This window comes from Dendronephthya gigantea, unplaced genomic scaffold (assembly GCF_004324835.1).
Source record: "Dendronephthya gigantea isolate DGI-Jeju-01 unplaced genomic scaffold, DenGig_1.0 000005F, whole genome shotgun sequence".
Lineage (NCBI taxonomy): Eukaryota > Metazoa > Cnidaria > Anthozoa > Malacalcyonacea > Nephtheidae > Dendronephthya > Dendronephthya gigantea.
Genome location: NW_021163015.1, coordinates 2,655,737 through 2,669,283, shown reverse-complemented (window position 1 = coordinate 2,669,283; position 13,547 = coordinate 2,655,737). Strand labels below are relative to the sequence as shown.

The 13,547-nt window shown below is 37.3% G+C and overlaps 3 protein-coding genes across 3 annotated transcripts; 1 reads left to right on the top strand and 2 right to left on the bottom strand.

Annotated features, from left to right (window-relative positions):
• Positions 1-4,788: 4,788 nt before the first annotated feature.
• Positions 4,789-9,079, bottom strand: LOC114515901 (cation channel sperm-associated protein subunit beta-like). Its single transcript, XM_028535219.1, has 6 exons — positions 8,935-9,079; positions 8,616-8,675; positions 8,267-8,325; positions 7,896-7,991; positions 7,409-7,552; positions 4,789-7,329 (listed from the first exon to the last, which is right to left on the bottom strand). The coding sequence occupies exons 1-6, from the start codon at positions 9,077-9,079 to the stop codon at positions 5,095-5,097; spliced, it is 2,739 nt and encodes a 912-aa protein (XP_028391020.1). The 3' UTR covers positions 4,789-5,094.
• Positions 9,080-9,310: 231 nt separating this feature from the next.
• On the bottom strand, positions 9,311-10,701 carry LOC114516068 (exosome complex component CSL4-like). The gene is made up of 4 exons (XM_028535431.1): positions 10,450-10,701; positions 10,199-10,273; positions 9,801-10,056; positions 9,311-9,679 (listed from the first exon to the last, which is right to left on the bottom strand). Exons 1-4 carry the CDS (start codon positions 10,615-10,617, stop codon positions 9,585-9,587), a joined length of 594 nt encoding a protein of 197 aa, XP_028391232.1. The 5' UTR covers positions 10,618-10,701; the 3' UTR covers positions 9,311-9,584.
• An 841-nt stretch (positions 10,702-11,542) lies between these two features.
• LOC114516122 (uncharacterized protein C6orf163-like) lies at positions 11,543-13,512 on the top strand. Its single transcript, XM_028535504.1, has 4 exons — positions 11,543-11,734; positions 12,210-12,397; positions 12,559-12,831; positions 12,954-13,512. The coding sequence occupies exons 1-4, from the start codon at positions 11,629-11,631 to the stop codon at positions 13,344-13,346; spliced, it is 960 nt and encodes a 319-aa protein (XP_028391305.1). The 5' UTR covers positions 11,543-11,628; the 3' UTR covers positions 13,347-13,512.
• Positions 13,513-13,547: the final 35 nt, after the last annotated feature.

The following is a 13,547-nucleotide window of genomic DNA, read 5'->3' as shown; positions in this document are numbered from 1 at the left end:
AGAATGCGAGTAACCCGCGTTTAATTCGGCGAAGATTCGAAGGTCTGCACAAAATTTGCAGCATACATATATGTTTACACTTTCCCTGACTTTTGGGGGCGCGTTGTTTTGTCTTGACGATGATTTAGAACCGACGAGTTGATAGTCAAATGAATGCAATGATATTTGGCTTAACAAGTAAGATTAACAGTGTGGATAAAGTAGAGTTTTTAGGCGGAAAAAATGCCCTTAAAATCATTATGAGATCATTACGGTCTACACACAGACCATGCACAGTTTTATAAAGTTGAATGCAAATAAAATCTCGAAGTGTTCAGAGTCTAATCTTTCAGACTGATAAGGCGATAAGCAAATGCAGTAGTTTTTGGGTATTTTTGGAGCAGCTCGCGTGCAAGTGCATGTTTTTCAAACGAACATTCCGGGCCGAACTGATCAGCTGAAAAACGAACACACAAGAGGACAACAAATAGAGTTGATAACGCTTTCATGATAAGCGCAGGAACATAATGACCCATTAATCTTCCGCTAACACCGTTTATCTGCTAATTTATATTCTCAAGGCAACAAGAGCAAAAAACGTTTATGAGCCACAAAGTGACAAACGTCTTGTCTTAAGTGTAATTGCCATAGCGAAACTCAAAGTGTCGGTTTCGAGTCTAGATTTCCTGAAAACGGCTAGAGACAGTCGGTATAAACTGCACATTGCCACTCCATCGCCTGATTAATTCGGAATAAACGCAGATGATTTTTTATTTTAACTATTTAATTATTTAATGGTTTATTCTTGAATAAGTGTAGTATTGAATGGTGGGTCTTGCTGCTAGAAGCTTTCATAAATTAGACCATGCAATCAAAACATAGTTGTTTAATATCCTGTCCGAGTTTCAATTTCCTAAATCATTCAAAGTTGTACAGATGAATAGAATGACCTAGAGAAGTGATGATTAATCATAATTTGCACAATTTCGTTTGTATTTGGCATATCCGCTCTCGATCGACAAATAGTAAACTAAGACTTTTATATTGCGATTATTTTTAAATACTGATATCAAGATTAAGTAATGATGTGCAGAACGGCATGTCAGAGATGGAAAAAGAGTAATCGAAACAATTATTTTTCCATATTGCAAGTAGGAAACAACTCGGTTGTAACTAAGTGACTACAAACAAGTTCAACACTGGCATTAATGAGGATTTTGCTTCACATGTTAAACGATAACTTTTAAAACAAATCATTCCCATTCAAGCTGTGGTAAATGCACCTTGAAGTGAGCTCATTGCAGTGTTTTCCCTATACAATGACGCAGACACCTCAATTTTATTTTAATAATATATCTGTTATCCTAATAATTGCTAAATGTGTAAATCAACTTTCACATGCAATCAATGTTCTGACTTCCGAAGTGTATTTGAAAGACGTGAATTCAAAAGCAATACCCAACTTATAGAATTGCACATAAATAGTACGACAAAGCCATCTCCCCGCCATGACTGTTGACACTATCTACTGTTAAATAACGTTTCATTCATCATTTAACAAATAAAATTGTTTTACAAATAGTGCAAATTACAATCGTACAAACTTCAAAGAGATACTTACATGACCAATATTAATAATTATCATTATCGACAATAATATGCAGATAATACTATAGCATGCTTGCATACATAGTTAATATTGTAATCGAGACTTTTCCTACACTAACGAGTAAGGTTCCGTCTTAAACAGGAATATTTCTGAAAAAAATTATAGAGACGAATAAATCATGAATCTCGTGGATTCTTGAACTGTAAATACATCATTCGTAGGACGTGAGGATTTTTATATTTTTTGTATATTATTCCATAATTCCGATGGGACATTACCGAATGCAGCACGTACAATATTCAAATGGAATGTTGCTTCATGCTTAATTTTTGGGTTAAATTTTACACAAATCATGAAAGTGCTTGGAAAATGACTGTGGATGTCATATTTATGTACAATCGTACCTATAATGACTTCTCTATAGCTATGGTCTGTAGACTATGGAGATAATAGTCAATAGATGGGACTAAAAAGAAATCTTAATCTCAAATGCATTCTGCATGCGAAGGATAATATCGGCTTACTAGGTATTAATTGCTAACTATGCACGGGGTTGTTAGCAACGTCCAGGACAAACAGTAATCATCTCTCAAAACTGTAGTCAGGACTGATAAAGAGAGGGAAACCCACGATTAAATGAAACAGAATATAAACATTTGCTTGAGTACATCGTGCGAATATGCACGACATTTTCTGTGATATTATTTCGTCACCATGCAAGCTTTCATTAACATGTGTTGCGGCAGAGCGTTGGGAAAAATCAATGATCAATATACCCAAGCACCAATTAAAGGTCCTTTGGATGTTCGACGTCCGAAAATTCAGATTGCGCAAAATCCGCTCTGCCGGACTGAACGAAAATTAACGACAAACACAAGAATAAAATTTAAAAAACTTTCAGTTGCTTTTTTTACTCATGAGTTTATTTTTTGTTCTAACACGGGTAGCTTGAAAACGTTATTCAAAAATGTTATTCACGAAGGCTTCATTAGAGAAAAGCCTTGCCTGTTCTGTACGTTAACGCATGCGCACATCAACATAGGTCATTCAAATCAACTTTTTCAAAGAGTTAGGAAACATTGTTACTCATGCAACGCAGAGTGTAATCAAATTTCACAAACAACATTCTTTTCTGAAAGTTGTGAATTTTTCCCCGAGTCCAGATATTGAAGGTCTTTGTGAAAGGTGAAAATCTTCAACTTTATGAGTTACTACACTTCACACTGAGGTCAACCAAACAGCCAATATTATCTTGTCTTTCGTCTTTCAAAGCTTTCGGAAGGAAGCAGCATGTTTGAAAGTTTGAGACCTTTTGAAAACTTAAAAAACTGGTTTGCCTACGGCTTGCTGACCATTTTAAGCCGGCACAAAACCAAATTAACAGTTGTATTCTGAGAAAGTACTATCGCCGTGACATTTAGCGACGATGATGAGCCATTTGTTCCAACCCATAATCACATGATAAATACCACGCATGATACAACTAATATAAACTTTGTTGGGAATTCTCACAAGCAGGTTACAAATAAGGAATTACAACGCCTGGTGTAAATATGCAGGGCTAGTGTATACAAAAAGCCTTTTGTCCACGCACAGTGCATGGAATGTGTAAACACACCCACGTTATGCCTATGGTTACACAGGTCCTTGACTGTGCAGGATCTTTGCATGTGGTCGTTAACTACATTGCTCCAGGGTCATACCATGCCCTCGCATATGCCTACAAATACAAGTACAAGGCATTTTGAACACTCTTGGAAAATGCGGCATCCCTGCTTTGTGTCTCAAAGTCATCTTTGAAAGAAGATAAAAAAGTTTACAATCTCTTGCTCCGTGCACACGATAGAGATTTTGAGCATTTATATTCCTCTTTCCATGCCAAAACAGGTGCAAATATTTATCAACTTATGGCACAAGTAACAGACAATTTAATGTACTGAAAATATTTTGTCCATAGGTTATGTAAACCATGCTAGAGTCAAAAGAAAGAAACGAAAGGTTTTTGAAGACGTCCATTCTCTAAATCTTCACAGCGCGAGAAGTTTCTTTTCAAAGCATATTTTGCATATTTAAAAACACCAGTCTTTTAATTCACTTCCGAAGGTGACTTCACCTTTCATTGTGAGGAAAAAACGAGTCCTCAAATATTCTTTTCTCAATTGAACGTTCTTTTTCTGATGAAACAGCTATCGAACACGCGAGTACTCGACAATCTCCATGGACGCAAAGTGTAGGCACTTAAACGTTGGCACGAAGAGGCATAGCCATAGGTATCCCCATTGACTCTATACAGCTAATTTAATTAAGATTGAATTGCTTTCTTGCAACTCACAAATTTCGAAACAAATTCTTGCAGAGTCACCTAGAGGATGATATGTAAGGCAGCGGGAATATATTTAATATTTGCTTTATGATAACCTATCATTCTTGAGTGATACATGATGAGAATTGAGGGAACTTTTTTAAAAAGCGTTGCTAGCCACTCCAAGCAAACTCTTATTCCATGATATAGGATGCCATATTTAGGCTAGTCTGCATACGTATTCGAGGTGTATTCCATGTTTACTATGAAAACTCATTTTACGTTGTTTGTGATTAAATGGAGATAAGATCATATTGGGAAGATATCAAGCAATGATTTTCAATCTTCAATATAAAAGGAGAAAAATAAAGCAGCATAGAAAAATTCATATACTGTACATAAAATACACTTAAAAAAGTAAAAAAGAACATAAAAAAAATATTGCCAATCAATTAAATGATGTATTATGTATATAAGAATTAGATAGCTATTTGTGTAACTTGCACATAGCGTGTTAGAATATTTCCGATCTCTTGTTCATTTCCGGCTGTCTCCTCAAAGGTGACGTCTTAACATGCACTCCTACACACTACAATTATATATGCTAAATATTTTAAAACTTCTATGACGATGTAGAGATTTGTCGGAAGCGGCAAAGCGAGGTTGCTATTTCTAGCCATACACCCACCAAATTCCTGACCAAGTGTGAGATAAGTGCTCGCAATCTTCTGAATAGCGCCGAAGACACTCTATTTCGTTAAAAAAACACAAAAGGCTGTAAAAACCAAACGACCATAACTTCGTGAATTGATATCGATAAAATATTGTTATCATAAACGCTTTTGTTCCATTGTATGAATCAAGGACCATCAACTGAACCTCAAACTGCATTTCCGACGTTCAGGTACTAGAACAACCGTTATACACTCCAGCAAAACTTGACCTTAACCTTGTAACCCCTAGAAGTTTAGTACGTATCCGTTTTCACGTGGTTTCATGCACGCTTGACTATTTTAAGAGCCAAAGATGGACACTTCAAGCTTCTGCACAAAATATCAAAATAGGCAGCTCTCATTGATAAACTGTGTCCGGCAAAGGGTTTTCCAACTATGCAATGCTGTTTTTCACAAAGCTCTATGCTTTTAACCCGTCTTTAGTAGTAGCACCTCAGTGTCGTTTAATCTCCGATACTCTCTTGTGCTGTCTAATCTGGAAACACCCTATTCTGGTCTCGTTGGTCGGAATAATAGAGATACCAGAGATATGCAAAGAACGACGCCATAACAAACAGCATAGCCGTTGTAAATCTGACCACATCTCTTGAAGGATTAGGCAGGGGCAGATCATCAATGAATAGAATAAATTCATCTGTCAGATCACAGAGTGTGTATCCTTCTTTCACAGCGTATGCACGAAAATGAAAAAGACCACCACCTGTAAATTCTAAAGAACTGTTGAGTCTATCTTGGAGGGCGGTGATGCTGGAATCATGATTAGCGATTCTGAAAGTAGTACTGTTTAAAATCTGAAAATCGGATCTTTGATTCAGTTCCACTATGTAATAGGGATCAATGAAATGTTTTGTGATGGCATCATCTTCTACAAGACTGAAATTTGGTCTGAATATTTCTCCATACAATAACCTATACACGGTACTAATGCAATCGGAGTAGGCGACCAATCTTGACATCGTGATGTTCCCTTGACGGCAGTCACAATGGCGACGGTAAGACTTGCCACTGCATTGCTTATACACACGGGTTCTTCGAGAGATCTCGAACCTTTCCTTATACGGTGGTTTTTCTGGGTGTACATTGTATAGGTTTGATGACATAGGAATACCAACGCCTCTAGAAGAAGGTGGTCGGTAATTTGCAGGTAGTTTGTAACGCCTTAAAACACCATCACCGTCTGTAGGTGTACCACGAAGAAACACATTTGGTGAGAAGGTAATTGGATATTGAAAAACCAGACGCTTGCTGGGCGGACACCCTCCATGGACGGTGATAACATTCGAAACACTTGGACATTTTAACGATAAGTACGGGATACTAAACGACATCTGAGACAACCCTGTTGTTAGCGGTCTCCTGGTTAAACTAACTTCCAGTGTATGGTTTGTTTCATAGTGTTCATGGGCTCCTCTGATGAAGAATAGCGATGGGTTGCTCACATGGATTGAAATTTCTGACTCGAGTGTTTCAAGGTGTTGAGCAAGAATAGCAAACTGCAGTGTTACTCCATCTTGGGTATCTAAATGATACAAGGTTTTATATCGTTTTGGGGTAACGATAGGAAAGCTGGAGCAACTCTCCTCCTCAAGCCACCACATTCCATAACCATTCTCTGGGTCACTGGAGTAAACACGTGGTTCAAGTAACTTCCATTCTGTGAAGTCCCCTACCTTCAGAGGGGAACCATTTTGAAAAGAAACTACCCCAGTCGACGCTGATTCAATTACACCATGGTTATCACCGTGAACCATTAAAACCTTACCAACATGTGAATTCGTGAAAGCAAAGTTTGTTGTGGCCTTGAACACGCCCATGGAATAACTTATACTGATGCTGTCAATCTTGTCAATGAGAACAGTTGCCGAGCTAAGATCGTACATCTGCCACGTGCCGGACATCTGGTTTACACGTGGTAAAATACTTGGTGAAATACCTGGAGGCGGCAAACCATATATGGTAGAAGCATCAATATATTTTACCAATAAGATACTCAATCCATTGGCGAGCACCACACTTCTTCCAACATCGTGACTTGACCATCCTCCACCATCAATACTAAGTTCATAAATCGCTTCATGGAAAGTCGAGCTAAAAAGCCTTAATTGCAAATCAGAGTTTAACACTGGCGCTGAGATCGGTGTTAAACCAACAAAATCTTTTATAATTTCTCCCTTGGCTTTTGTATAGTATCCAGTAGATTGGTTTAATTGCACTACCTCGGAAATATGTCCTGAACCTCCAAGTCGACTCTTAAGAACCTGCTTAACCACTGAAGAGCGAAAGCAGGAAGTGGATGAAGCCTGGTTTGAAGACTGTTCGAACGGCGTTGCAACAAATATAAAGAATTCACGATGGCCAATAAATTGCAATAAGAGATGATCGAAACAGAAATGTTTCTGGTAGGACTCAAAATCAATCTTCTCGATGGAATAATTTCCGAATATTGAACTGTCCCCATATCGGGAGAGTCCTTTCATAGACTCCAGTTCATCAACCACAATGAAATCCAGAGGCCCGGACAAAGTTTGATGATGTATGGCGATCAACCTCGAAATCCCGATTCTTCCGTTTAATACATTTCCATGGTTTGTCAAAGCTACGACTTTATCTCCATATTGTGGAAATGACACTGCAGATATTATATGTGGGCTGCGCAAGTCTGTTAGCTGTTTAAATGAGTTACCACCATCACGGGATTTCCATACCTGGAGTATAGAACGAAGAGCTGTTATAATGAGCAACTCTATCTTTGCGCCTAATCCTTGTTAAAAAGTTCTCATTTACCTCTGAACCGTAAACAAACAATGTATTTGACCAAGAATGAAATTGAATATCGGTAGCAATCGAGTTTTTCGAAAAGTACCAAGGAGGAAAAACAAAATGACGGTGAGAATCTTGTGACACAACCAAAACAACGTATCTCTCCGCCTAAAATAATTGCAAGGAGATGGAATCAGTAGATCAGTAGAATGCTAAGACTAAGTGGAGCCGATAAGAAATTCCGAGTTTCATATTCAACTCGATACGTGTTAATCGTGATTTCTGGATAAATGGATAAATGGGTACAAACCTGGTTTATTGTGGTTTTCATCAATAACACTTCACTGCGCTTCGTGACGTCATTAACGATTCCAAGAACGTCTGCGCTCTCAAATGGTAGATTGGAAATAGACATTTCCAGTAATTGGGAGTGTGGTGACACACTTCTATAAAGCGTTTTTGTTGAACCAGTTGTGAGAAGGTATATGAAGTCGTTACTCTCAGGATATACGTGGAAATCTAAGCAGTAAGGCGTGTACTGTAGTTTGATATCTCCATTAGCGAAGGACGATATGAGTGTTACAGGAGTTGAAACCTCAAAATAAACCTGAAATGCAAGGAAATAAAAAGTGTATTTAAACCATAATGATCCTATTACCTAATGTTTATGCCATCGAATATCGCTGTGAGTGTAAACATTACCTCTTCAACGGTCGCCTTGGACATCAAAACTGCAAAATTGGCGCTTTTGACAAGACCAAAAGAGGTGGCTAAGACAAGAAAGCTTCGGGTAACGACTATGTCCAAAAGCCGCAAATTGCCGCAATCTTTCGACGAGAAAACACGGCAAAGCGAGCGATTGATATTAGCACTTGGACATACATCGAACCAAAGTGTTGTCTCAGGTACAAATGCCCCATAGGTAACGCCAACATAACAGCCTAAAGCCAAAGGCAGGAAGATAAAATTGCTGTCTTTACATCCCAAGAAACGGCTTTTGGTAATTTTCTACAATATACTATTTTTCTATATGTACCTCCAATACTAGAAACAGTTTTGTTCTTGAAAGGCAAGACGAACAAGATTTCTCCACAACATGGCGTTGATCTCACCGTAAACTGTGCATTGCTACTGTTTAATACAGAGGACTTGTCCACCATACTTCCCAAGTGTTGTGTCAAGTTGACCACCGGTTCTTTAGGTAAAAGGATAGCTTTAGTTTCATACAAACCAAGTCCCATACCAAGTTCTACTGTGACGAACCATGGTTCGAAGAGAATGTCGTCAACACCTAGAAAAGAAAAGGATTATTTGTTCTTTTAATCTATGTATTAACTTGACATCTTTCAGTCGAAAAAATAGATTCAAAAGAGTAGCTGAAGTTCTTTAAAAACAATCCTTTTTTCAAATAAATCAGTTGAGTATACCTGGTGTAAAAACATTTCGTTGAATCTCAAATCGCCAGTAAAAGTTCGGATTCATTTCTGCCGTTTGAAACTTGAACGTTTTCCACCAAGTTTTATTTCTGAATGTCACGTAAGGATACAAACCAGACGAAATATATTTCTTGTTCAATTCGTCGCTTCTTGCTAAGCTCCAGTTTTGCTTGTCAACAAGTCGACAAAACACGGTCAAATTTTTCTCATTTTCCAAAAACAAGCGATTTTCGCATTGTTTCAGCTCATCCAAGGACATTTCCGAATTTGAAATTGCAAAATATATATTACGGTTTTCACGGAATGTATATCCACAAGTTTTTGTGAGAAATATAGCAAGAAAAATGAAAATATTCACACCGAGCACATACATTTTTGAAAGACTTGTTTTTGAAGGACGTTTTGGCGGGAAATCCTGAAATCAGTGTCTGCCGAGTGGAGTCCTGGACTCTAGTTTGTTTACTCCATTGAACTAACAATTGTACGAAGTTCAGTAATTTATTCATGTATATTTTAAAATTTTACAATTTTTTAATGGGATAAGGAGGGATAAGTGGGAATAAGTGGCTATTTTCCTACTTCCCAGCGTGCATTACAAGAACAAGATAATTTTGTCCATCCACTGATCTCCATATGCTGCTGATTCCATGACTATACCAATGTATATTCTCTTTGTATTTTCATTCAAACCAGCAATCTAAAGTTTGTATGGCCTTTTTTCATTGGTCATCTTTCCTTGTCTTGCATAAAGACAAATGCATTGTTTACACCTGCTGTACTTTTGCAACTTTTCGGAATTCTTTTGTCTTTGTCTCAGGGCACTGCATCTCTTTCCAACTTATTGGGATCATGGATGCACCTTTTAAAATAAAATAAAACCACCATGGAATAAGGATTGAAATGACCCTTCCTTTAAAACAATGTAGCGTATATTGGCTTTTAATGATGAATGAATTGATTAGTTAAGAGCCACATTTCACCTGCTTCACTCATGGCAAAAATCACTCCAAGTTCATTCTCAGCAGTTGATAGAAAATACGAGTGTGAATCACCCAATGAGTTTACTCTTGCTTGAACAATATCACCAGGTCGATATGACTTGTATATCTCAACTTTATCCTTCTCTGTTGCCCGAATGTCCTCTTTTCTTAAAGTTCCTCGAAATGGTTCATTCAGAGGGCATCCTTCAACAGCAAGAATTGCCAGCTTGCAAAACCTTGTGTTCACCCCAGTCACCTGGATGTACAATATTTTGCTGTTACCTTACTGGCTTGACTCAGCCGAGTATGGATAGTACACAGTGCCTACCTAAAACTCAGTCAGCCTCACTGCTCATGCAAACTTTAAGGAAGTGGACAAAAAGAACAATTATGCATACCTTAGCTGTGACAACTGCACCAATAGTAGGCAAAACCTGAGTGTGCTTATCACGCATAACAGTAACTACGCTCTCCTATCATTAAAAACACAAATGATTTGGTTAATTGGATCGTTTTTAACTTTTTTATCATTGTATGATTAGTCGATTTACTCGATTATGCACACTGACCGACCTCAGTACACAACTATAGCTAATTCAAATGCTAAAAACAGTTAATTCACAGTAAGGAAATGCTATACTGCCCGTACACTTTCATCATGTTTTTCCACAATCTTGTAACCGCTCCGGTTTGCATAGACTTGACCAAATCTCACATACGTCCCTTCCCCAGACTTAAATTCTTCGGCTGATCCAAGGCATTCACCTGGTACAACAATATCATGTTTCATTCCAACCTCTCCAGCACTTTCTTTCATGGTAAATTCACTTTTTCTTCCTTAAGTTAAATCCACAATTTCTTTCAATTCTTCCGCCATATTGGAAAAAGGGGACATAAAAGGGATGTTTGGGGGTAATAATTTTGAAAATACAATGTTTCCATTTCTGTTTCCGTAAGTTCATTGCTAAAATTCATTTGATATTTCCCAATCATCATATTTTTTAGAAGATTGGAATGCAGAACATTCCTATTTTCATTAAGTCCGTATTTTAGTCATTGCAAAAAGGTATTTTTGATTATCTTTAGGTAGATTGGCAAATTGGTTATGGACTGACATCTGACAATTTAAATGAGAAGAAACGTCATTATAATCAAAGAATTGTTGAAGTTGAACATGGCTCCTTCACCCCAGTCGTTTTTAGTGCCTATGGTGGATGTGGAAGGGAGACTTCTCACTTCCTTTCGTTCCTAGCAGGCAAACTGGCTGAGAAAAAGAACTTTAGTACCTCCATCGTTCTCAACTGGTTACGTAAGAAGATAGCTTTCGCTCTTCTTCGCGCTAGGGTTGTGTGTGTTCGTGGTAGTCGTTCCTGGAGAACCTTAAACATTCCTTCAACTACAGATATCTCGTTGTCGGAATGGAACTCTAATATTAGATAAAGTAGTTTTCTCTAGTTTATATTTATGTTTATATGCGTAATTTTACTTTTTTCCTCTTGTATTGTGCATGCATTATAAATAAAAAATTTGTTGATTGACAAGCTTACTGTAAAAAAAAATTTAAATGCCAAGTGAAGTTTAGTGAAGTTTTAGTTCACACATGTTTTACCCCTTCTTTTATTTAATTTTCTCGCAAAAACATATTTGGAATTTATTTTAATTCAAAATCTGCATATTTTTTCAACACTTCACGATTCCTTGTATAAAGTTATCCAAAAATACCAGCACGCCACTGTTGCTAGGCAACTCAGTCCAATATTATTGTCCAATATGGTTTCCAGCTGAAATCTGCCACCGGCAAACATAAATAAAACTTTTTGGATGGAAAATGGCAGAGTTTATTTCAAAGCGGGGACAAGCTATCGCGTCCGGATCTCCCTACAAAAACGCTGATGCCTTGCAAAGTCAACATGCGACTCATCGCGACATATTACGTGAGTAATCGTGTCTGTAATGTGATAATCGTGCAGCCATTGTGTGATTTTTGTCATTTTGACATTTAACAAAGTCCCCTACGCGTTGCTATAATAGCCGGTAATTGTTTCACTTTGAGCTGTTTATGTTTGTTCAATTTTAAGCATTCTCGCTCTCCGGAATATAACCGTAACACTAAATATTTATCTTAAATCTATGATTTATGATCGACCTTTTTTATAGCATTATTTTCCAATTTAAAATCAGTGTTGTGATTTTGTGCGTCTCGTATTAAAGCGTTTAATTTAATTTTATGCTTTAAAACTAATGTACTTGATGTTAAGATATTGATTTTCATTTCTACATAATTTACTAAACATAGATTTATAAACTTTTAATTGTTACTTTCAGTATGCAATATATTATATAGTATAAATATTGCTATGACAACCCCCTATAAAGCTTGCGTATTTTTCACACTTTTGATAAATACAGGATTTGGCAACAAAATTTATGAAAGAAAATGTGCAGAACTGGAGAAATTAAGGGAAGAGTCGTTAGCTGAGCTTGAGGTACGGCTTTGGCAGATCGCTAACGAAGAACGAGACCAAGCTGTGAAGGAAACTTTCGATCAGGGCCAAGAGGAACTCAAAATAAGTCAGGAGAATGCCAAGAAAGAGAAGGTAAACTTTCCTCCTATCATGCATTCACCACTATTTTGGTGATCCAGTATTTGACCAACAAAACTAGTCGTTACAAACACCACCATCATTTTCACCATATCATCCACCACCAAGCTACCATCACTACAGTTACTACATAACTACAATCAACATCCTTGCAGGAGAAAGCTGTAAAAGCAGAATGCAGGCGGGTCGAGGCATACATGAAGAAACAGTCTCAACAAAAGCTGGAGGATGCGAATGAAGCATTTCAAGCGCAACTTAAGGAAGCTCTCCATGATGCAAGGATAGAATTTGAAGTCGAGAAAATGTTGACAATTCGTGAAGTTAGAGAACAAGAAATAAACAATGCAGTGGAGGAGGCTGCGAAAACAGCAGAATTGGAGGAATCAAAAAGAAGGAAGATTATCTTGGAAGCTGAGAAAGAAAAAGCTGTAAGTAGGGTACCTTTGAAGATGTCCTTTTGTAGACATACTTCTCAGTTCCCCAGCTCAGGTTCCATGAGAGTCCTCTGTAATGCAGCTGTCATATAACAATAGTATTTTCTTTGAATCAGTATTCTTTGAAGAAACTAAAATTAAAGATGGAAGAAGAGATGCGAAAAAAGATCGCAGAAGCTGAAGAAAGATGCCGTCAGTTGGCTTTGGAAGAACTACGAAGATATGAAGAAGCACATTCGGTTGAAATGGAAAAACTTTACCAGAAACTTCGACAGCAAGAATCTGAATACGATGAAATGAAACTCCAGCTTTCCAGGAAAGAAAATATTCGCAGAAAAACCGAGACAAAATTACGCGAAGTTGTCGAAGAGTTTCAGAAATTTATTGATTTGACGAAAGGATTCACAAAAGGCCAATCCGAGTTCTTGCTGCCAGACATCAACCTACTTCAGGACATGTTAAAAGGTGCGGTTTCGTCTTGTCAAAGACTAAAAGAAGATGAACTTTGAATTGTGAATGATTGCACCGGAGCAGAGTTGTAAACTTTGTTTTTACCGAAAAATTTTATTACTCAATAATATATTTATAGTTTATCTTGTAAGAATTGTTGAAACTATCATGTTTTTAAAACACTGAAGTAATTTGTGGTTGATTTTAGCCTATTAAATTTTGATTTAAACAACTTCTTGATCATTCAAAGTTGTTCGTTT